At 41.8% G+C, this 23,746-nt stretch overlaps 1 protein-coding gene across 6 annotated transcripts in view; it reads right to left on the bottom strand.

Moving 5' to 3' along the window:
• spsb1 (splA/ryanodine receptor domain and SOCS box containing 1) overlaps positions 1-23,746 on the bottom strand; it is a 60,355-nt gene that overhangs the window by 16,525 nt on the left and 20,084 nt on the right. For 4 of the 6 annotated variants that reach the window (XM_069918406.1, XM_069918407.1, XM_069918411.1 and 1 more), the window contains 2 exons: positions 4,120-4,167; positions 1,135-1,966 (listed from right to left, as the gene is read on the bottom strand). In XM_069918406.1, coding sequence (XP_069774507.1) covers positions 1,135-1,825 — 691 coding nt within the window. In that variant the 5' untranslated portion in view covers positions 1,826-1,966; positions 4,120-4,167. Of the gene's footprint in view, positions 1-1,134; positions 1,967-4,119; positions 4,168-12,311; positions 12,516-23,746 lie in introns of those variants that run through there. The other 2 variants (XM_069918408.1, XM_069918409.1) reach the window with 2 other exon arrangements.

The raw sequence follows: 23,746 nt of genomic DNA, 5'->3' as shown, positions 1-23,746 counted from the left end.
GAGAAACTCAGCAGGTTAAACACAGTCCTTTATGTAACAAAGCTAAATATATATAACCAACATTTCAGGTTTGAGCCCTTCCTCATTGCATTTCAAAAATATAGACAGGCACCCAAAGCACGTCTGCCTACATTTCCACCTTGAAGGGCTCAAGCCCGAAATATTGGTTATAGAATTTCTTGTTGTTACACGAAGGACCAGCTAAGTTTCTCCAGCATGGTGCTTTTAATTGTACTGGAGATTTGTTGACGAGTTGCTCATTGATGAGCTGTACTATCTCTATTATTCCTTATTCAAGCAGCTGGGTGTGCAGCACGATCAGTGTCAGTTTGAACACCTCCCATCCTTAAAGCACTTTGGCTTTTGACAAAATGTGCAGAAGAAACCAGAAAAGAAAAAAACCCCCACAGAAATATGCAATTGCTCCAAATGTGCTCTCAGCCTTCATTCTACATTACAACCATCAATAGATTTGTGCACATTATTGACATAATGGTGACAAATGTTATTTCTGCAAGGTACTGGAAGAATGTTGCTACCACAGAATCAGGTCACTCTGTACGCCAATGAGTATGAAAGGACTGCAGGCAAATAATCTTCAAATTCCACCCATCTAAATTGACTCCACCTCCCTGAGTACGCCGTATTTTTGTTAAATATCACTGTGTCCATGTGAATGGAGATCATTCTGCAAAAAGGTACTTGGAAGTATCACATATTGTCCAAGCACTTTCCCAAAGTATTGGGTACGGATTTCAAAACACTTAGAGAAACATTCTTTTTGTAACTGAACCAAAGCATACTTGGCTTCCCAATGAAATAACCGCAAGATGGCCAACTCGTGTGTGAAGTTCTATCAAGATCGCCCAAGGACAATAAAGGAAGTGGAGTAATTTCAAAACCTGATTGAACACCCAGTCTAGTTTATCATGCACTTAATTGGGATTTCCCCCCCGCAAATAGCCAGTACATCATGAAACTGAATTTTATTAAGATGGTCTTCTTCATACCAATTTGAAGAAACCAAGATTTGTGAAGTAGGCAGAACATTTTAAGGAGTTGGATTTAAAACTTGTCTCAAGTTAGTCAAGCTGTAAACATGGATTCAGTCATAAAGAGTGAGAGCTTACTTACGCTCAAGTCCATTGATGTAGCGCAGTTGGATTTCACAGTGGCCCCAGACAGCACTAACAACAGGGTAAAGCTTTTTCCCTTTGAGTCCTCTATATGCTACACCCAGATAATGTCCATTCACCATATAACTCAGAGTTCCTTCGTCCATATCCAAAACTACCAGGAATGCATCTGGCACAATAAAAGTCTCATGAGGTTCCAAAAAAGCTGGATAAGTCTGGCTTGGCTGATTTTTGCCATCAAAGTATAGTTTGTTACGTCCAAGATCCCAACCCCAGGATTCACCATTACTTCCAACAAGTGCTGTGTATCCTACAGAGTGCAAAGGAGCATCGATTGTAGCAACGCCAACCACTGCATGTGTCCCCCGCTGTCTCATAGCCCAAGTAATTTCCCACACATGTAGTCCTTTGGTGTATCCAATTTTACCTCTGATGCCATCGGTACTCTGTGCCACTGGATGCCGATGAAATATCAACTTATCATCTTCTTTTACAAATACATTCAGAGATCGATCATCATTGTTCCACGAGTGCAAAAGCTGGACCTCGCCGGAAACAGGCGGCATATCCAGTAACATGTCGAGTCGAGCTGGCTTACAATAATCAAGCCCCTGTTGTTCGTGTCGAAGAGGTCTGTAGGGATCTCTCACATCCACAGTTTTGAGTCCAACAGCAACTCTTTGCCCCATTGTTCAATTCAGAGTGGAAAAAAATGCAAAGTCCAACCACCAAACCTCCTTTCACCAACTCTTCCAATTTTCTTGGCCACAGATCAAACTCACAGGTTGGTAAAAAGATACCAGTTGATGGTGGATATTCAGCTTTACTTCCTGAAGCATAGAATCAAATTAAAAGGACACGTCAAATATTCATTCCTCAGAAATTGACTATTAGACAAGTTCTAAAGTGAACTGTCAGACAAAACTTGCTAATCCAAAGCATAAACAGAACTGTTAAGATAATCATTAAAGTTAAAAAAGGTTGGGTAATTCTCTGAGAGAGAAGCATTTGAGAGAAAATAAAATACATCTCCAAACTAACCCAGGGGCCAGGCAGATTTTGTCTTCAATTGCGGGGGAAAAAAATTCATCATCTCCCATTGTGCCAAATTTGAGCCTAATCTGCCATTTTTAATATGGGATTCCATGAGCCTTCATTATCCCCCTCTCCTAATGAACCTTCTGGTGAACTACGTCAAATTCGTAACAAAAGTCAGTGGGTAACATGCCTCAGATGCCAATTACTCAGAACCTTGCGTCCCAAAGAATGTTGTTTCTACGTTCAATTTAAAAAAAGAAACCAGTGATGCGGTCAGACTAACTGACTTGTTATTAGAACGTCTGAATTCCTTCGAGGGGACTGACACCATACCAGCAGTTTACCAAACCACACCTCTGGCACCAAAAAGAGGAAGGCTTTGGCAATTCTTCTCTTGTTTCTTTTCACAGATGGCTGAAAATTTTATCCACACATCATGCCCTTCAATCCCCTCATCCTGTTTAAGAAATTGCAATTGATAACACCTGCTTCCAATCTCACTTTTTTCCTTGTGCCATCTCCCTCAACTCACAAAGTTCTGAAATCTACTGACATCCATTTTGAATGAACTCAAAACTGCACCCACACATCCTCCAGGTACATAATTCCACAAATACACACATTTCTCAAATTTGTTCCAAATAACTTCCCATCTTCTCTCATTCTGAGGTCAGGAGTTTCCCAATTCAGAGACTCCTCAGCCAAGAGAGCTTCCTCCCTTTTAAACGGTTCAAGGATTCAAGTTTCAATCAGATCTCATCCGGAACACAAGAATTAACGTTGTTTACTCAAATTCTCCTCATAGCCATTTCCAGAAGTGAATCCTCATTGCACTCCACATGACAAGTCTATTGTTAGACAAGGAGATTAAAACTGCATGAATAGTGTCGTCTCAGAGACCCGACAAAATATTCTGTTACTTAAATCTCATTTTCAAAGGCTTTCATGATCACTACCTGCACATCCATGCGGATTTACAAGCAACCCCAGTCCCCTTGAATCATAAAACCTGATCGCTCAGTGTTCACAAACACTGGTTTTCTTTTGTGCAATGTGGATAATTTAAACTTGCTGTGTGCTTTCAGTTTTGCTTCTGGCCATTCACTGCCGATAGTACTTTGAAGCCTCTTCTCATCCTCCCTGCCGGCAATCCCACCTAGTTTACCATCTGCAGCAAATTTGGAAATGAAGCGCAAAGGAGACAAAATGTCAAATTGTTGATAGAAATCATGAACAGCTGGGGCTCTACACAGATTCCTGCAGTACTATTCTAGTCACAGGCTACCCACGTGACAGACCCATTTACTCGGACTTTGCCTTGTCCAACACCCACTTCTCATTCCATCAAAATATATCACCCATCCCTTCCTCGTATGCTCTTCGTTGACCAACACCAAGAAGGATCTTAATGGTAATTTGTTGTGATGCATTTGGATTTCCAAAATCTATTTGAAGCAGAGACAAAATTCATGCTGATTTAAACAAATTTGACGTATTTCAACTATCTATGCAAACTCAGCTCAATCTTCAGCCATTTTGAAATTACATCCCTCTTTACAGACATAAAACTAAAATTTCCCTCCCTTGCAAAGTGGGGTTACATCGGTCCTCCCAGTCTGGAGGTACAGAATCCATGAAAATTTGATGAGAAATGGAATGTTCACTATCTCATGCCATCACTTACAAAATTCTGGAATTTTGATTCTTCAATTTTTTTTTTTAAAAATTGCAATGCATTCACAAAAATAGTTAGGCTGCAATTTTTTTTTTGCAACTTGCATCCCAATCCATCTTTGTACAACATGATAGAGAAGTCATCTGACATTAAGTGCAACAGCCAGAAAAGTTTCCCCAACAGGACAGTTTTCATAGCAAAATATACTAAATAAATCATTCTTCAGGTCAGGATTTAAAATCACCTTTATCATACAATGAAACAGCTTACCTCACATTTCTTTAATTACCACAGTGCCGTAACATGCTTCCAAATGATCTGGATGGAAACAAAATCAAAACGCTCAGTCACAATTTCTCATCTGTTCAGAAGTGTATTTTTTCAATCTAGTAGAGTGCAGGGTTCGACATTAGGATGCAGTTTGCTGTCACAGAAGACTAACCAGCTTTAAGGCTCTGAAAATACGTTGTACTTTTCACAATTCTTTTATTATCATGTAATAAAACAAAATAATATTATTCAAAAATTTACAGGGGTTGTAGGTTATTTGGCAGCATGGGCTCGTGGGCTAGAAGGGCCTGTTACCATGCAACATATCCAAATTTTAAATTACACAATATTTCCTTTGTCTGTTGAAAGATGGAGATGCCTTTAGTACTGACTAGTGCTCAATACAGTAAGAGAGATCCTGAGTGCCATGGATTCGCCTCCAGCACTCCCATAACCTCTGCAGCCACACAGATTCCTTTTCAATTCGTTGGCAACCCTCAACTCCAGAGGAAACCTTGAGCACAAGGCCCTTTGGGAGCCATTCTTGCACTCATCCCCTCGTAAATCTCAGTTCTGATCCATGGTTCCCATGAGCCAGTGTCTAACTGTCTGCATGGGCCCCCTGTCCCCAAGTTGGCCACAGCCGGTGCAGGTTCTTTAACTACCAAGCCCCTCGACGGTCTGCTGCAGTGGTTACATTCCATGTCGGGTCTTCTCCTCTGCTTCTTCTCAAGGAGTGGGGGGAGTTCTGATTTTGGTGCCTTGTACTGATCTGCTGCTCCCCCAGAGTCTGCAACTGCTCAAGGCTGATGCCAGCACAGCCGCTGCAATCTTGCTCACACCATTGGCTCCTTGAACAGGCCTTTTAAAGTCTGTATGGAGTAGTCAGCATTGGGACCCTGCGAACGAGCACCATCTCCCCACACCCCTAGGTCTACATCAGCAACAAAACTGCCATTACAGAACCTCTAGCAACATCACCAATTATATTCGGATCCAATGTCACAAATTTACAAATTAAGCAAAAACTCTTCCATAAGGTACATATTACCAAAGCAATTAGTGCAAATATGATGACAAGGGCCAACTTGTCCTGTTTGTTCAATATTTGCAAAATATTCTTGGTCAGGAAGGTATCCACAAGCAATTAAAATACAATGTCATGCCTATAACATATGTACACACACACAATGTTACAAGTCAGCAGGTGACAAACAGACCCAACCTTAAGGACAACACAAAGGACAGACTTCTCACCGTACAAAACCAAATGGTCAAAACAATTCAGGAATACTTAAGTTACTAATTCTTCCAGAGTGGTCATTTGCATTACTTGGATAAAGATAGCTTGGAAAATGGGTTTTGATTAATTAAATGTTGTGAGATAAAGAATAAAATCTAGATGCTCACCTTAGATGCGATTCAGATAAGTAATGCTAGTTTTAATAGATTAAACACTTTATTCATCCATCTAGTGAGTCTGGAACCTCATGACCTACTGCTACAAAACACATTAGTCAGCAGAGAGAATGATAAAGTGTAGGTTTCAATTTGATAATAAGCAGAAAAGGAGACCAATTAGAAGCCACAAGTGTCAAGGCCACAGGAAAAAGAATTTCAGGGTTGTGTCATGTCTATGAGCTCTAACAATAAATCTGAAGGTAAAGATATTTACAACTACAACAACTATGCCTCTTACCCCCCCCCCCCCCCCCCCCGAAAGATCATGTCACCAGTCCCATTAGTAATGCCTTTGTAGCATCAAGGAGAAATATATAGAATTCCATGTGATAATTCTTTGGGAGCTATTTATTACATATTAAATTCCCCCAAGAACCAAAAAGGCATCCAATCCAAAAACATTTATTAAAAAAAATAAAATTTGCAAAGATTTAAGGACTTTGTGAAAATGCAATGAAGATCTAATAGTCAAGATTTCCAAAGTCGCACACAAAAATGTGTTACTGTGCGATGAAATATCCTGCAACTCATGCACGATTTTTCTTAAATCCTGGCAACTGAAACTAGTCGAGGCACCAGGCAGCCAAGAATTTTCAGAGTTAAAGATGGAATGTAGAGACAAGACCAGCTCAACTCCAGTATAATAGAAAAGGGAAGATGCTCAAGTTCAATGAGAGATCAAAATATTTAAAATAAAAATCAACAATGAAGTCCAGGATAAAAGTTTATTCTTTCTTGCTTTTACCACTGAAGTGGTGCATCTCTGGGAACGGTGCAGATATATGACAAATTTTCTGCTGATCAAAGATATTGGAAACATACACACACTGGGTCCAATGATTAAACTGTTCAAGTCGCACATTAGCTGAGTTCGGATTCCGCTGGTCTCACCATTCTCAGTGGTCTACGAAAATTAAAGGTTTGGGACAGGATCAAACATTACAGCTGACCCTTGTATTCAAGAGTTGTGTTCGTAGTTAACTCTTCAAATTGCAATTTTCGGTGCTGAAACTCCCGATCAAAATTGTGCTTCAAGGCAGCAGGCTGACCACCTCCAAATAACCGCAAGCACACAGGAAGAGACTCCGATTCCTCATTTCAGAGGATGACAACCCACCAGCCGAACTGGACCTGAACATGCATTGGCAGTGATTGGATCTTAATTTCATACATATGCAAACATCAAATACACTCCAGTTACAGACTCAAACCTGGCAGCCACTGAAGCAACCATCTGGAAAAAAATGGAAAATGAAAATCTTGGAATTCTCTGCTATGTGTAATGTCAGCCTCACTGGGAGAGATAATGGCATTTTAAATTGAATTTCCCTTGGGCAGCCTCTTTCCACCATCCCTTCCACTGGTTTGAACAAACATCCTGGATCGCCAGACATCCTGTTAGCTTGTGCACGGAGACATTTACTGCAGAGATATTTTAAAATTAAGAGAACAAATGGCAGATGCTGTAAATTTGAAATCAACAACAAGATGCATCAAAACACCTGGTATCCGGCAACTATGGGGATTGGGACTGTCAATGTCGACTGAGTGAATTTTTCGGTTGCTTGGGACCAACTTACAATGTCCAATGAATACCTTCATTAAGAATCAAGCATTTTAAAAGACAAAAATTCCATAGTGTTCTCTAAAATATTCTGATCAAGGGCCCAACCAAGAAATGTTGGTTATTTATCTTTACGCTATAAAGGACGCTGTTTTGACCTGTTGAGTTTCTCCAGTGCTTACTGAACAAACTTCATTTACCTGAATATATAAACCTTAAAGCATATTACTTTATTTTCAGTCACATTCTTTGAAAACATTTAACTGTCACTGCATCTGCAGGTTCCTCCCCTTCTATGAGCCGCATGAAAGACAAACAATAACATAAGGGATAAAGTCTGACTAATTTACTAAATAATATACTAAATAAAGATAAAACTCTTTTCTGTGCTGCAATGTTCCAAGTTTCTTACAAAGCAGGGATAAGGAGATATTTTAAGAGTCACCCAATGGCGAGCGGCATCTTCATCCTGGGCGATGCCATTGCTGTTTCACCCAGCTTTATTCAAACAGCCGCTACATGCAAAGCCTGACCAAGGCCCTCCGCTGGCTGAAGATTTGCTCCCATCTTCAAAGGTTTGTGTCACTTTTGAGAACATTTACAATTCTAAGAATTCTCGGTTCTATTCATCTATTTATTCATTTATTTATTTATTTATTTTCCTTTAAAAAAAATTTTTGCTGGTTGCTCGAAGTTGCTGCAATTCCATATAACAGGGGTTTGACTGCACTGGAAACAGCAGGTCGTGAAGCATTGCTGGAAAGAAACAGTTAATATTTGAAGTCTAAAATGTGAATGCTTTTCCTTTCCACAAATGCTGCATGGTCTGCTCCCACTCCAATCTAAAATAGCTGGACTCGAACACTGCCTGCACAATTGCAACAGAAAACATGATTTCTATCAAGAGATTGCTTCAGAAGATTTTCCTAAAAAACTTCCTCGTTAATTGCTGGGAGCCATGCAAAAATCTTTAACAAGATAGAATATGGAATCCCTATCATTTGTATTTTGCAGTACCTTGTAGTTACATCTCAAGATTCCAAAACAATTTCGCTCTGGATAATTGTGAACTAGTTTTTGCACAGGAAAAGTGTGCAGCCAACTTGCATCAAATACATTCTTTCTTGGAAGCTTCAGACAAGTTTTCTGGCCAGGAATTATGACTCCTTATTTGATGTAATGCACATACAAGATTTCAATTTGGGTCACGAGCTCGGCAAGCTACCGGAAAGGGAGAGCAAAAGTAGCAAGAGGAAAAAAAAAATCTGCATTGTGTGGACTTCAATTTCAATGCATTATTGCTAAAAGAATACAGAAGTGTCAAATTGCTCTCCTGTGATAGTTTAAAAGTGGGGCAAGATCAGAAGGGCAACCCGTGGATCCTAACATCTTTGGAGCAGCAATGCTTCAGGTGGAGATTTGGCACCAAGATCAACTCCAATCCTTATCACATCAGTTGGAGTGAGAGTCCAGAGGATCCATGCACAAGAATACAATCTTCCCCATTTTTTGTAAAATGACCACTCAACTGAAAAATTTGAGCCACCTTTCACCAAGTCTCCAATTTAAACCAGCAAGAAGCACAAAACGTGGTCAGGTCCTTTCCTTTAACTGAATTTAACATGAAGTACCTTATAGACGGCTTTATGCACTGAAATACATGCTTCAGTGTCACTTTAAAAGTCGTATTACTCTCGAAACTGACGTGCAAAATACATTTGTAAAAACAATCAAGCTAAATATCTGCTGCTTGCCCCAGATAGAGATATCTCTCTATCTCCCAGTCTCAGGAAATATACCAAGGCATTAAATGACCCATCCTTTCCTGGTCACATTCCTTATCCCCCTTACGCAGAGCTAAGAAACAACCCTCCAGACTAAAGGGACAATTTCTTTCACATGTCTATCCGAAGGCATCTGAAATACTACTCTTGTATCTGATTCTATCACTCCTTACAGCCTGCTCAAGACACCTACCACTCTAAAATATTTGTCTTCAAAACAGTGCTCAAAATTTATACTTTATATTTATCATTTCATTGGCTTGTGAAACCAGAGGATACAGCTGTACGAACACAAAATTTGTTTGCATTTATGCCCTTCATGACCCGATGTCCCAAAGCACTCAGCCAAAGTCCAATCTTTTATGTGGTCAAAAAAGTACCAATTTGTTTACAAGGCTCAAACTCATAACTGCAGCTAAAGTATTGCACATACAGTATAGAAAATACTCCAATTTGAACTGGTATTCATATCCATGACTAATTATCACACCACACACGTTTACATACAATTTCACTGAAGTTATTTAGATGCACGCAGATTGCGATGTTGCTTAGACTGGGAACAGGAGGTGGCCATGCACTTCTGCGTCAAGACCCAAAATACCTTGTCTATTAATATTGTGGCTGGAGGGTGGAGAGGCAGTGTTTTATGCATAGGTCAGAAGATAGCCATGCACGTCATGAACACTGCATGAAACCAGTTGGACCATTTGACGAGTCGAAAAGCAAGTCAACAATACTGAAAATGGCTTCAGGCATTTCACAAATGTGTTGAATCAAATCAAGATTTTCATCTTGGGCCAGATACAAGGATAAAGGATAGAGAATCAAACTTTACCTGAGTTGTTGCAGTTTTCAAAGGAGTTGGATGCAATTTGAGCATCTCAAGCTGGTGGTTGTTGGGGGGGGGGGGGGGGGGGGCTGCTAAGTGACTCCAAGAATGGAGTAGTTCACTGTCAGACTGGATGTGATTACAGGAAGAGGTATGGTCAGGGAGCAATTTGTAAACAAAGATAAAATGCTATAAGAAAGGAAGGGACTTGGGAGACTGAAAATTGTTGTCAACTATCTTATCTTTGAATCACCACCAAATTCAGCCAGACTGCACACGTCCACATAATGCCCATTGCAAATCAATCATCACAGGTGATCATGAAACTGGAGGATGGACAGTCACATGCTCATTTACAAAACAGATGTTTCTGAACTCACTTAATTCATTTGAATCAAAAAAGTAGATTAGAACAGTGATTCTCAATCTTTTTACCACCCCCACCCTCCCCTCACAGGCCACCTTAAGTAATTCCTTTCGAACCACAGAGGTCCAAGGTCAAAGGATGTCATTGCTGTGATTAGTCAGGGTGGCATGTGAATGGGGAAAAAAGATAACCATTGATTAGAAAAATCATGATTAAGGATCTTCAATGCACACAAGCACTTCTCAAAGTTCTCACTGGCTCAGAAAACTACCCAAAAATATAGTTGCAAATGGGAAAAAAAACAGGAACACAAAAGAAAATGGAAACCTTTAATCCAAATAATGCAAAAAAACACCAGTTCTGGATACACATTATTCACTTTGAGAAGCAAATGCATTTTACTTTTAGTAACAAGAATTCTGGCCAGCAATTTTCTCTGTTCCTTTATTATAGGAAACGAAAATATTGTGAAACCAGCATGGAAAAAGTTTAATATTTTTGGCAATCGCCTTTCCGCTAAAAGGGACCAAATTCACCCAGTTTGACACCAAGAAATCAACCCATCACATCAGCAAAAAGGCCATCTTCCTCCAATGCAAACTTACCAGCAAAGATCACTGGAGATTCAGAGCAGCTGTGGCTAATTTCGACTCTTTTTGGGCCATTTGTAATGAAACTAAACCAACAATCCAGCTGAGATGAGGTGACCGCAAGCAAGTTTGCTAAAATTTGCCCACAATAGCTTTAAACCGAAACCTTTCAGATTTCTGCTGACAATGCTGGTCTGCTCTGCACAAGCATCAAAATTACTGAACACAAACAAATGCTACATTTCGTTAAAAAACCCTACACTTGATAGTTTTCAAAATGCCAAATGCAAATTTGGGTCCTGAAGTTGATGGCTACCTAAACACAGACAACCATCACGAAGAACACATCCCACACTGCTATCTCACTGCTATCTTTGGGAAGAATGTATAGTAGATTGAAGTCCAACACCTTGAGGTTCAAGAACATTTTGTTTTCAACACAATCAGTCCCTTTGAACCTTCATTTACAACACGAATCACTAAAATGTTACACCATTTTTTCTTCACTGAACACAATTTAACTTTTGTATTCATCTCCTTTTCAGGTATATTCTTGCTGTCTTTTTGTGGACAGGGTACCTGTTCAGCTGCAGCAAGGATTTTAGTGCCCAAGTACATATGACAATAAACTCTGCATCACAATAATGGCCCCAATGTCAGGTTTCAGCATCCATTTTTTTTAACCCCAAAATGTTCTTGAGATGTTAGCACTGTGGCACACATTGAATAACTCCCAAACGCCTGGACCCAACACAAAGCAAAAGCAGCATCAACTCTAACTTTCACTACGCTCACTACGTTAATTTGATCATTCGATGATTCACTCTCCAACTGCAAAATCATTGCTGTTAAGTGATGGACACAAATTCCTGTACTGGGAACTGCATACCCCACAATACACTTATGTTAGCACAAGGGCGGTATGATTAAAGCAATGCTATAACAGTGCTTGCGACCAGATTCAAATCTGGCGCCATTTGTCACGAGTTTGTACTTTCTCCCAGTGTCTGTGAGGGTTTCCTCTGGATGCTGCAGTTGGTGCCTTCCCACCCTTCAAAAGAAAAAAATGGAGGCTGCAGTTTAATTGGGGTATGGGGCAGTGGTCCAGAAAGATCTGTTAATGTGGTTTATGTCAAAATTTTGCATGTACTGATGTCCAAGAGCTTTGGTTGAAAGCAGCTTCCAGGAAGTTGGGGGGTGGGGGGAAAAAGAGATTATCAATAGGACAGGCTGTAAATGTTTTTTTAAATGAAAATGGGCTACTTCTCACACACAGACAACCTGGAAGGACAAGTCCATTTGTTAGCGCATATTTCAAATTGAGCAATCTTTTAAAAAATTTTTTTTTTCTCCACCTCCTGACATTGAGACAGCACATGTTGCCCGGACATTTCCAGCATTCTGGTAAAAGCAATCACATGCAATTTATGTACCAATTGGACCGTTCTCCACTTTTAGTCATTTAACTATTAAATGTAGAGCTTTCAACTGGAGAAAGAATTTAAGTGACCTGTACTCAATTCTAAACCTGCTTCATCTGATTATCAGTGAGTCTTATCTCTTCCTGAACAGAATGCAAGATTTTCCAACACACCTACTTTCGATCACTGTTACATTTCATGTTGCCATAACTTTCTTGAGGGCACAGCTGTTATACCACGCTTCGAACCATTCACATAAGCTATCAGCTCTAGCCTTTGGCCTGTTCTATAGGTGGTCACTCGGCAGTTCTGCAGAAATGCTTCCTTGTCAGGGGTCAAACGTCAAACCAAAACTAGCCACCAAACTGCAGGTGATCAGCAAGTTGCTATGGGTACAGAATGGTGAGTGAGAGAGTGATTTACATTTATAGCAAGCTTTAAACACAAGATGTTGAGTCACAATGGGATATTTGGGTCATTTTTTGAATAAATAAATTTCTTCCTCTCTCCTTGCATCAGCAGATGCTGGATATTTTATCTATTGTGGTCAAAGTCATTTAAACTACTTTTGGCCAAATACATCCAAACTCATCTTTAATACTTGAGAAGGAAATGTAAAAATTATGGAAAGCAAAGCAAAATAGAAGTGCTGAATGTGAAAAACTAAAACTTGGCAGATTACTTCAGCTATTTTGGTGATCACAAGCCCCTCTTGTTCAAGGGGTTTCTTGATCCAGTTTTCAGGACAATGAAGAGAAAATATTTGAATGCAGTGTTTTATAAAGCTGTTTTTCTCACCCCATTTCATCAAATTAACCAGGATCAAGGGATTGCTGAAGACTAGAAAGAAGTTTGATCTGGAATTCGTTACTTTAACTGTTGGAAACTCCCTGCAACCAATGTACAAAAGCCTTCTTCCCAAATCTTTTGTCACAGATCTATAGCTACAGTTCCAGAAATTGTCATTCTCAGAAATTACGAGTATTAACTGTACTTCAATGCCAGAGTGATGAAGGCACAAGAAATTCTCATACAGCAAGAGCACAAAATTTCAAACCAAATTTCACATTTTATGAAACAAGTTCAAGCCCCTCTTCAAATTGCAGGCCAAAAGATTGTGCACTCTTAACCATAGGAACATCGGAAGTAGGAACAGGAGTAGGCCAAAAATGGCCCATCGAGCCTGCTCCGCCATTCAATACAATCATGGCTGATCCAATTTATGACCTAACTCCACCTACCTGCCTTCTCCCCATATCCACTAATTCCTCTATCATGTAAAAATTTATCTAACCGAATTTTAAATATGTTTAATGAGGCAGCCTCAACCACTTCCCTGGTTAGAGAAATCCAAACATTCACTACTCTCTGGGAAAAACTATTTTTCCTCATCACTGTCCTAAATCTACTCCCCCGAATCTTGAGACTGTGTCCTCTCGTTTTAGTTTCCCCGGCCAGCTCAAAAAAACCTTCCTACATCTATCCTATCCATACCCTTCATAATCCTATACCTTTCTATAAGATCTCCTCTCATTCTTCTGAACTCGAGCGAATACAATCCTCGATTATTTAATCTTTCATCCTAAGTCAACCCCTTCATCCCAGGGATCAAGCTAGTAAACCTCCTCTGGACCGTCTCCAAAGCCAGTCTATCCTTCCTCAAATATGGAGACCAGAACTGGACTCTGTACTCCAGGTGCGGTCTCACCAGTACCTTATACAGTTGCAACATTACCTCCCTACTCCTGAATTCAATTCCTCTAGCGATGAAGGCCAACATTCCATTTGCCTTCTTAATAACCTGCTGCACCTGCAACCTAACTTTTTGCGATTCATGCACAAGCACTCCCAAGTCCCTCTGCACAACAGCATGCTGTAGTTTTTCACCCTTTAAATAATATTCAGCTCTTTTATTTTTCTTGCCAAAGTGAATAACCTCACACTTACTAACATTGTACTCCATCTGCCAGACCTTTGCCCACTCATCCAGCTTAACTATATCCCTCTGCAGACTCTCCACATCCTCATTACAATTTTCTCTTCCACTCAATTTGGTGTCATCTGCAAACTTAGCTACACCACATTTTGTCCCCTCCTCCGAGTCATCAATGTAAATGATGAACAGTTGTGGGCCTAACACTGACCCCTGCGGCACCCCACTTACCACTCTCCGCCAATCTGAAAAACTCCCATTTATCCCGACTCTCTTCCTCCTGTCAGACAACCAATTTCCCCGAATCCAGGCCAATATATTTCCCCGAATCCAGGCCAATATATTTCCCCGAATCCAGGCCAATATATTTCCCCGAATCCAGGCCAATATATTTCCCCGAATCCAGGCCAATATATTTCCCCGAATCCAGGCCAATATATTTCCCCGAATCCAGGCCAATATATTTCCCCGAATCCAGGCCAATATATTTCCCCGAATCCAGGCCAATATATTTCCCCGAATCCAGGCCAATATATTTCCCCGAATCCAGGCCAATATATTTCCCCGAATCCAGGCCAATATATTTCCCCGAATCCAGGCCAATATATTTCCCCGAATCCAGGCCAATATATTTCCCCGAATCCAGGCCAATATATTTCCCCGAATCCAGGCCAATATATTTCCCCGAATCCAGGCCAATATATTTCCCCGAATCCAGGCCAATATATTTCCCCGAATCCAGGCCAATATATTTCCCCGAATCCAGGCCAATATATTTCCCCGAATCCAGGCCAATATATTTCCCCGAATCCAGGCCAATATATTTCCCCGAATCCAGGCCAATATATTTCCCCGAATCCAGGCCAATATATTTCCCCGAATCCAGGCCAATATATTTCCCCGAATCCAGGCCAATATATTTCCCCGAATCCAGGCCAATATATTTCCCCGAATCCAGGCCAATATATTTCCCCGAATCCAGGCCAATATATTTCCCCGAATCCAGGCCAATATATTTCCCCGAATCCAGGCCAATATATTTCCCCGAATCCAGGCCAATATATTTCCCCGAATCCAGGCCAATATATTTCCCCGAATCCAGGCCAATATATTTCCCCGAATCCAGGCCAATATATTTCCCCGAATCCAGGCCAATATATTTCCCCGAATCCAGGCCAATATATTTCCCCGAATCCAGGCCAATATATTTCCCCGAATCCAGGCCAATATATTTCCCCGAATCCAGGCCAATATATTTCCCCGAATCCAGGCCAATATATTTCCCCGAATCCAGGCCAATATATTTCCCCGAATCCAGGCCAATATATTTCCCCGAATCCAGGCCAATATATTTCCCCGAATCCAGGCCAATATATTTCCCCGAATCCAGGCCAATATATTTCCCCGAATCCAGGCCAATATATTTCCCCGAATCCAGGCCAATATATTTCCCCGAATCCAGGCCAATATATTTCCCCGAATCCAGGCCAATATATTTCCCCGAATCCAGGCCAATATATTTCCCCGAATCCAGGCCAATATATTTCCCCGAATCCAGGCCAATATATTTCCCCGAATCCAGGCCAATATATTTCCCCGAATCCAGGCCAATATATTTCCCCGAATCCAGGCCAATATATTTCCCCGAATCCAGGCCAATATATTTCCCCGAATCCAGGCCAATATATTTCCCCGAATCCAGGCCAATATATTTCCCCGAATCCAGGCCAATATATTTCCCCGAATCCAGGCCAATATATTTCCCCGAATCCAGGCCAATATATTTCCCCGAATCCAGGCCAATATATTTCCCCGAATCCAGGCCAATATATTTCCCCGAATCCAGGCCAATATATTTCCCCGAATCCAGGCCAATATATTTCCCCGAATCCAGGCCAATATATTTCCCCGAATCCAGGCCAATATATTTCCCCGAATCCAGGCCAATATATTTCCCCGAATCCAGGCCAATATATTTCCCCGAATCCAGGCCAATATATTTCCCCGAATCCAGGCCAATATATTTCCCCGAATCCAGGCCAATATATTTCCCCGAATCCAGGCCAATATATTTCCCCGAATCCAGGCCAATATATTTCCCCGAATCCAGGCCAATATATTTCCCCGAATCCAGGCCAATATATTTCCCCGAATCCAGGCCAATATATTTCCCCGAATCCAGGCCAATATATTTCCCCGAATCCAGGCCAATATATTTCCCCGAATCCAGGCCAATATATTTCCCCGAATCCAGGCCAATATATTTCCCCGAATCCAGGCCAATATATTTCCCCGAATCCAGGCCAATATATTTCCCCGAATCCAGGCCAATATATTTCCCCGAATCCAGGCCAATATATTTCCCCGAATCCAGGCCAATATATTTCCCCGAATCCAGGCCAATATATTTCCCCGAATCCAGGCCAATATATTTCCCCGAATCCAGGCCAATATATTTCCCCGAATCCAGGCCAATATATTTCCCCGAATCCAGGCCAATATATTTCCCCGAATCCAGGCCAATATATTTCCCCGAATCCAGGCCAATATATTTCCCCGAATCCAGGCCAATATATTTCCCCGAATCCAGGCCAATATATTTCCCCGAATCCAGGCCAATATATTTCCCCGAATCCAGGCCAATATATTTCCCCGAATCCAGGCCAATATATTTCCCCGAATCCAGGCCAATATATTTCCCCGAATCCAGGCCAATATATTTCCCCGAATCCAGGCCAATATATTTCCCCGAATCCAGGCCAATATATTTCCCCGAATCCAGGCCAATATATTTCCCCGAATCCAGGCCAATATATTTCCCCGAATCCAGGCCAATATATTTCCCCGAATCCAGGCCAATATATTTCCCCGAATCCAGGCCAATATATTTCCCCGAATCCAGGCCAATATATTTCCCCGAATCCAGGCCAATATATTTCCCCGAATCCAGGCCAATATATTTCCCCGAATCCAGGCCAATATATTTCCCCGAATCCAGGCCAATATATTTCCCCGAATCCAGGCCAATATATTTCCCCGAATCCAGGCCAATATATTTCCCCGAATCCAGGCCAATATATTTCCCCGAATCCAGGCCAATATATTTCCCCGAATCCAGGCCAATATATTTCCCCGAATCCAGGCCAATATATTTCCCCGAATCCAGGCCAATATATTTCCCCGAATCCAGGCCAATATATTTCCCCGAATCCAGGCCAATATATTTCCCCGAATCCAGGCCAATATATTTCCCCGAATCCAGGCCAATATATTTCCCCGAATCCAGGCCAATATATTTCCCCGAATCCAGGCCAATATATTTCCCCGAATCCAGGCCAATATATTTCCCCGAATCCAGGCCAATATATTTCCCCGAATCCAGGCCAATATATTTCCCCGAATCCAGGCCAATATATTTCCCCGAATCCAGGCCAATATATTTCCCCGAATCCAGGCCAATATATTTCCCCGAATCCAGGCCAATATATTTCCCCGAATCCAGGCCAATATATTTCCCCGAATCCAGGCCAATATATTTCCCCGAATCCAGGCCAATATATTTCCCCGAATCCAGGCCAATATATTTCCCCGAATCCAGGCCATTTCCCCGAATCCAGGCCATTTCCCCGAATCCAGGCCATTTCCCCGAATCCAGGCCATTTCCCCGAATCCAGGCCATTTCCCCGAATCCAGGCCATTTCCCCGAATCCAGGCCATTTCCCCGAATCCAGGCCATTTCCCCGAATCCAGGCCATTTCCCCGAATCCAGGCCATTTCCCCGAATCCAGGCCATTTCCCCGAATCCAGGCCATTTCCCCGAATCCAGGCCATTTCCCCGAATCCAGGCCATTTCCCCGAATCCAGGCCATTTCCCCGAATCCAGGCCATTTCCCCGAATCCAGGCCATTTCCCCGAATCCAGGCCATTTCCCCGAATCCAGGCCATTTCCCCAAATCCAGGCCATTTCCCCAAATCCAGGCCATTTCCCCAAATCCAGGCCATTTCCCCGATTAGACCACACAGTCCCAACCATCCCAGGACCATCTATCCACCCCACAGACAAATTCTGCACCAAACCCAATAAAACCAACATGTCCCTGGATTGGACTATAGAACTAGGGCACTAGAAGCTTGTTTAAAGTAATTGGTTAAGAATAAAGACTCCAGTGACGCTATTGGCAGAATTAAAAAGGACAAAAATATTTGCAACCTTTACAATTCTTCAAAGGACCACAGAGAACAAATCTTGGTCACACCACCGGTTTAATGATGTGTCTTGAAACCCCATTCCAAGAGCGCAACTAAAATCCTTCTTGGTACTGTCCTTTTGTGCAACTTTGAGACAGATCAGAACAAGACATGCACCTGTTATTTTGGCATTACTCCTCACCAAGAAACCTTGCGTGCTGTCTCAGACGAAATCTTCACCAGTTATTTCCAAAGGAAAGCAGTGGGGTTATTCTGGGCTTCCTAACTCATTATAACATGAATCACACCTTGCTATTAGTACAAGGAGTAAGCAACACACAATGTTTCTTCTTTGGCTTGGCTTCGCGGACGAAGATTTATGGAGGGGGTAAAAAGTCCACGTCAGCTGCAGGCTCGTTTGTGGCTGACCAGTCCGATGCGGGACATGCAGACACGATTGCAGCGGTTGCAAGGGAAAATTGGTTGGTTGGGGTTGGGTGTTGGGTTTTTCCTCCTTTGCCTTTTGTCAGTGAGGTGGGCTCTGCGGTCTTCTTCAAAGGAGGCTGCTGCCCGCCAAACTGTGAGGCGCCAAGATGCACGGTTTGAGGCGTTATCAGCCCACTGGCGGTGGTCAATGTGGCAGGCACCAAGAGATTTCTTTAGGCAGTCCTTGTACCTTTTCTTTGGTGCACCTCTGTCACGGTGGCCAGTGGAGAGCTCGCCATATAATACGATCTTGGGAAGGCGATGGTCCTCCATTCTGGAGACGTGACCCATCCAGCGCAGCTGGATCTTCAGCAGCGTGGACTCGATGCTGTCGACCTCTGCCATCTCGAGTACCTCGACGTTAGGGGTGTGAGCGCTCCAATGGATGTTGAGGATGGAGCGGAGACAACGCTGGTGGAAGCGTTCTAGGAGCCGTAGGTGGTGCCGGTAGAGGACCCATGATTCGGAGCCGAACAGGAGTGTGGGTATGACAACGGCTCTGTATACGCTTATCTTTGTGAGGTTTTTCAGTTGGTTGTTTTTCCAGACTCTTTTGTGTAGTCTTCCAAAGGCGCTATTTGCCTTGGCGAGTCTGTTGTCTATCTCATTGTCGATCCTTGCATCTGATGAAATGGTGCAGCCGAGATAGGTAAACTGGTTGACCGTTTTGAGTTTTGTGTGCCCGATGGAGATGTGGGGGGGCTGGTAGTCATGGTGGGGAGCTGGCTGATGGAGGACCTCAGTTTTCTTCAGGCTGACTTCCAGGCCAAACATTTTGGCAGTTTCCGCAAAGCAGGACGTCAAGCGCTGAAGAGCTGGCTCTGAATGGGCAACTAAAGCGGCATCATCTGCAAAGAGTAGTTCACGGACAAGTTTCTCTTGTGTCTTGGTGTGAGCTTGCAGGCGCCTCAGATTGAAGAGACTGCCATCCGTGCGGTACCGGATGTAAACAGCGTCTTCATTGTTGGGGTCTTTCATGGCTTGGTTCAGCATCATGCTGAAGAAGATTGAAAAGAGGGTTGGTGCGAGAACACAGCCTTGCTTCACGCCATTGTTAATGGAGAAGGGTTCAGAGAGCTCATTGCTGTATCTGACCCGACCTTGTTGGTTTTCGTGCAGTTGGATAATCATGTTGAGGAACTTTGGGGGACATCCGATGCGCTCTAGTATTTGCCAAAGCCCTTTCCTGCTCACGGTGTCGAAGGCTTTGGTGAGGTCAACAAAGGTGATGTAGAGTCCTTTGTTTTGTTCTCTGCACTTTTCTTGGAGCTGTCTGAGGGCAAAGACCATGTCAGTGGTTCCTCTGTTTGCGCGAAAGCCGCACTGTGATTCTGGGAGAATATTCTCAGCGACACTAGGTATTACACACAATGTAAGCTGCTGCTTTTCACATGAACTGATCCTGCAATTTGACACATTTTAAGGCTTGCCCGACAGTTCAGTTACCAACCCAAGTACAGAAAGCAATTTACCCTTGGTTAATATCTCAATTGTGGAATTATCTGCATTGATGATGTTGTTGCATTTAAGATTGATTGAAGATTTGTGTTATATGCAACTACACCATAGAAATGGGAGAATCGAGTCTTCCAATTCTAGTACAGGCCAATAAAATTACGAGTATTAACAGTACTTCAATGCCAGAGTGATGAAGGCACAAATCTGCACCTTGAATCACTGCCAGCAAACGCTGTAATGAAGTCAACCAGGCAGCTAGAAGACAGAGCATAAATTGAATTTTAATAGTGATCTTGCATGTCCATTCTCACAAATGCAAAATTAATGTGAAGTCTGCAAAATGTAGCTCAGCAGGATCATGGAATGCAGGTTTCATTTGCAGGATCAACTGCATTTGGCACAGCTCTTCAATATTGACTGCCTCCTCATTCATTCCACGTTCCTCACTGAAGAATGATGGCCAGCACACACAGAAGAAAAAGTGCAGCGAAGTTCTAGAGTACAAATTATATTTGAACCCCACCCCACACACACAAAGCACAGATGTACTTGTCCAAGTTGATATCAACCTGCCATTTCTTTGCCCACATTGCATCCAAATGAATCCTTGGACAACCTTCCTCACTACCCACAACTCTGCTAATTTTTCTGTTCTCTGCAAGAACACCAGTGAGTGACCTCTGTTCAGATCCTTATAAATTATGTTCAATTACAACTGGGCAAAAAAAAAAGTGTTATGTTTTTGTGATTAGTGCAGTAAGCGGATATTCAAGAGAGTGCTGGTGGTTGGAAACCACCTCCTCTTCAGACTGGGCACCCTCTGACTAGATGGCATTTACATCAACATTCTGTTTCCTCCCTTCTCTTCCCACCCCACCCCCAGCTATTTCTCTTTGACTTGACTCCTTTCACTGAGCCAAAAGAAATTCTCACCTCTCATCTTATCAGAGCCCATGAACACCTTCTGTTGGTCTCGCCTCCTCCCCCCCAGCCAGTCATCAGGTCTTTATTTTTATACCTTCCTGTTCTTTGCTTATTCCTTGAGGAAGGGCTCAGGCTCAAAACATCAGTAATACATCTTTACCTCCTCTGGACACTGAGACCTGCTGAGATCCTCCAGCATGTGTTTTCACTTGAATCTAGAGGTGCTGGATGTCAAAGGTAGTAGTGAGAAGAGGTTGTAATCAGTGTGGTGGGGGTCTGAAGGCAGCCATTGATTTTCAGAACTAAATTTGCAGTGGACATTGTGAAAAATATAAAGTGCAGGGATTTTAACAAAGTATAGCATTTATGTTTATTAATTTGAATATAGGTGCAGAGTCAACTAGCATTGTCAGCAGAAATCTGAAGGGCTTTGGTTTTGAGCTCTCTTGGGAAGCTTAAAATTTTAGCAAACTTGTTTGAAGCGAGCTCATCGCAGCTGGAGTGTTAGTTTTGCTTCATTACAACTGGCCCCAAGAAGAGTTGAAATAAGCCAGTTGCTCAGAATCTCGAGAGATTCTTGGTGAGTCGTGTTCATGATTAAACAAGTCTCCCAGCGTCCATGGGAGGTAATGATATAGACTGGTAACTGACATCTCAGACCCGAGCTCTTCAAAGAGGATCTTTACCTGCGATGGGCACAGTGAAACCTGCTGAGTTCCTCCAGCATTTGTGTTTCTAAGTACAATCACAGCATCTGCAGACTTTCATGCATGATGCCTTTTGGCTAATCTAATGGCTTGATGTCTTGGTGTCACAAACTGGATGAATGTGGCCCTTCTCAGACAATTGCCAAAAATAATAATCTTCTTTATGCCTTGAACTTGTCATCTTTTTTTTTAAATTTTTTATTTTTCACACCATAAATCACATTAGCCATGATATACACTATTTCTTTTTCACACATATACAGTGACTTTTTCTCCCCCCCCCCTTTCCTCCCAAACCACCCCCCACCCCCCCCTCATCCATTTTAGGTATACAATCTAGGTTGCATTAAGCCAGTCAGACAATGTTGTCATTCAACAAAATTATACCAGAAATTCTACTGAGTCCATTCTTTTCTTTCCTTCTCCTTCCATCAACTTAGGTACTGTTTGTCCCCGGTAGGTTTTCGCTATTGTATTTAATGTAAGGCTCCTATACTTGCTCGAATATTTCAATATTATTTCTTAACCTATCTGTTATTTTTTCTAATGGAATACATTTATTCATTTAAATTTAGTAGTTTCTTCCTTTTAATTTGGTTATGTATTCCATTAATATTTAAAGACATATAGTTCAGCGTAGCCCTTTTATATTTTGTTTATCTTCTCTTTCCGTTTTTCCATCATTACCTTTCCTCCTTTTCCATTTCTGTTTTCTTATTTTCAACTCTTTATAAGACAACATCCAACATTTTCCTTATTCTCCTATTTCTATCTTATTTATCCCCAATCTCCCCTTCACCTCCTGAGTTGTCCTTTATCCCTTGTCGGACAACCACATCTCCCCTCTCCATTTGGATTTGCGAATCCACTCGCAAGCGTCAACTGATTTTGCAGTGACCGCTATTTCCCCCCACCCCGCCTCCCCCAGAAAAGATTTCACTTTTCATATGTCACAAAGGTCACTCTTTTAATTCCCTCCTTATTCTCTCTATTCCATTACCTTCCCTTATTAATTCTTGTCTATACTATCTATATTTTCCTCTAAGTACAGATACATTTATGTATGCTCATTGTCTCTATTCACTCTTATACCTCTTTACCCGCATACATATCAATCGTGATCATTTTTACTCTCATTACCCGTCTTCATCCCTCAGTCTATTTTTGTCTTTACCCACATACATATCAATCGTGATCATTTTAACTCTCATTACCCGTCTTCCTCCCTCAGTCTATTTTTGTAATTGTTCTGCAAATTTTCGTGCTTCTTCTGGATCCGAGAATAGTCTGTTTTGTTGTCCTGGAATAAATATTTTCAATACCGCTGGATGCTTTAGTATAAATTTATACCCTTTCTTCCATAAAATCGCCTTTGCTGTATTGAACTCTTTTCTCTTCTTTAGGAGTTCAAAACTTATATCTGGATAAATGAAGATTTTTTGCCCTTTATACTCCAGTGGTTTGTTGCCCTCTCTTACTTTTTCCATTGTCTTCTCCAGTACCTTTTCTCTTGTAGTATATCTTAGGAATTTTACTACAATAGATCTTGGTTTTTGTTGTGGTTGTGGTTTTAAAGGCCAATACTCTATGTGCCCTTTCTATTTCCATTTCATCCTGTAGTTCTGGACATCCTAGGGTCTTAGGGATCCACTCTTTTATAAACTCCCTCATATTCTTGCCTTCTTCATCTTCCTTAAGGCCCACTATCTTTATGTTATTTCTTCTGTTATGGTTTTCCATTGTATCTATTTTTTGAGCTAGTAGTTCTTGTGTCTCTAGCTTTTTATTAGATTTCTCCAATTTCTTTTTTAAGTCTTCTACCTCCATTTCTGCTGCTACTGCCCGCTCTTCCATCTTGTCCATTTTCTTTCCCATTTCTGTTAAGGTCATCTCCATTTTATTTATTTTCTCT

The sequence above is a fragment of the Narcine bancroftii genome, chromosome 2, assembly GCF_036971445.1.
Source record: "Narcine bancroftii isolate sNarBan1 chromosome 2, sNarBan1.hap1, whole genome shotgun sequence".
NCBI classification, from domain to species: domain Eukaryota; kingdom Metazoa; phylum Chordata; class Chondrichthyes; order Torpediniformes; family Narcinidae; genus Narcine; species Narcine bancroftii.
This window is presented reverse-complemented; position numbering and strand designations above follow the sequence as displayed.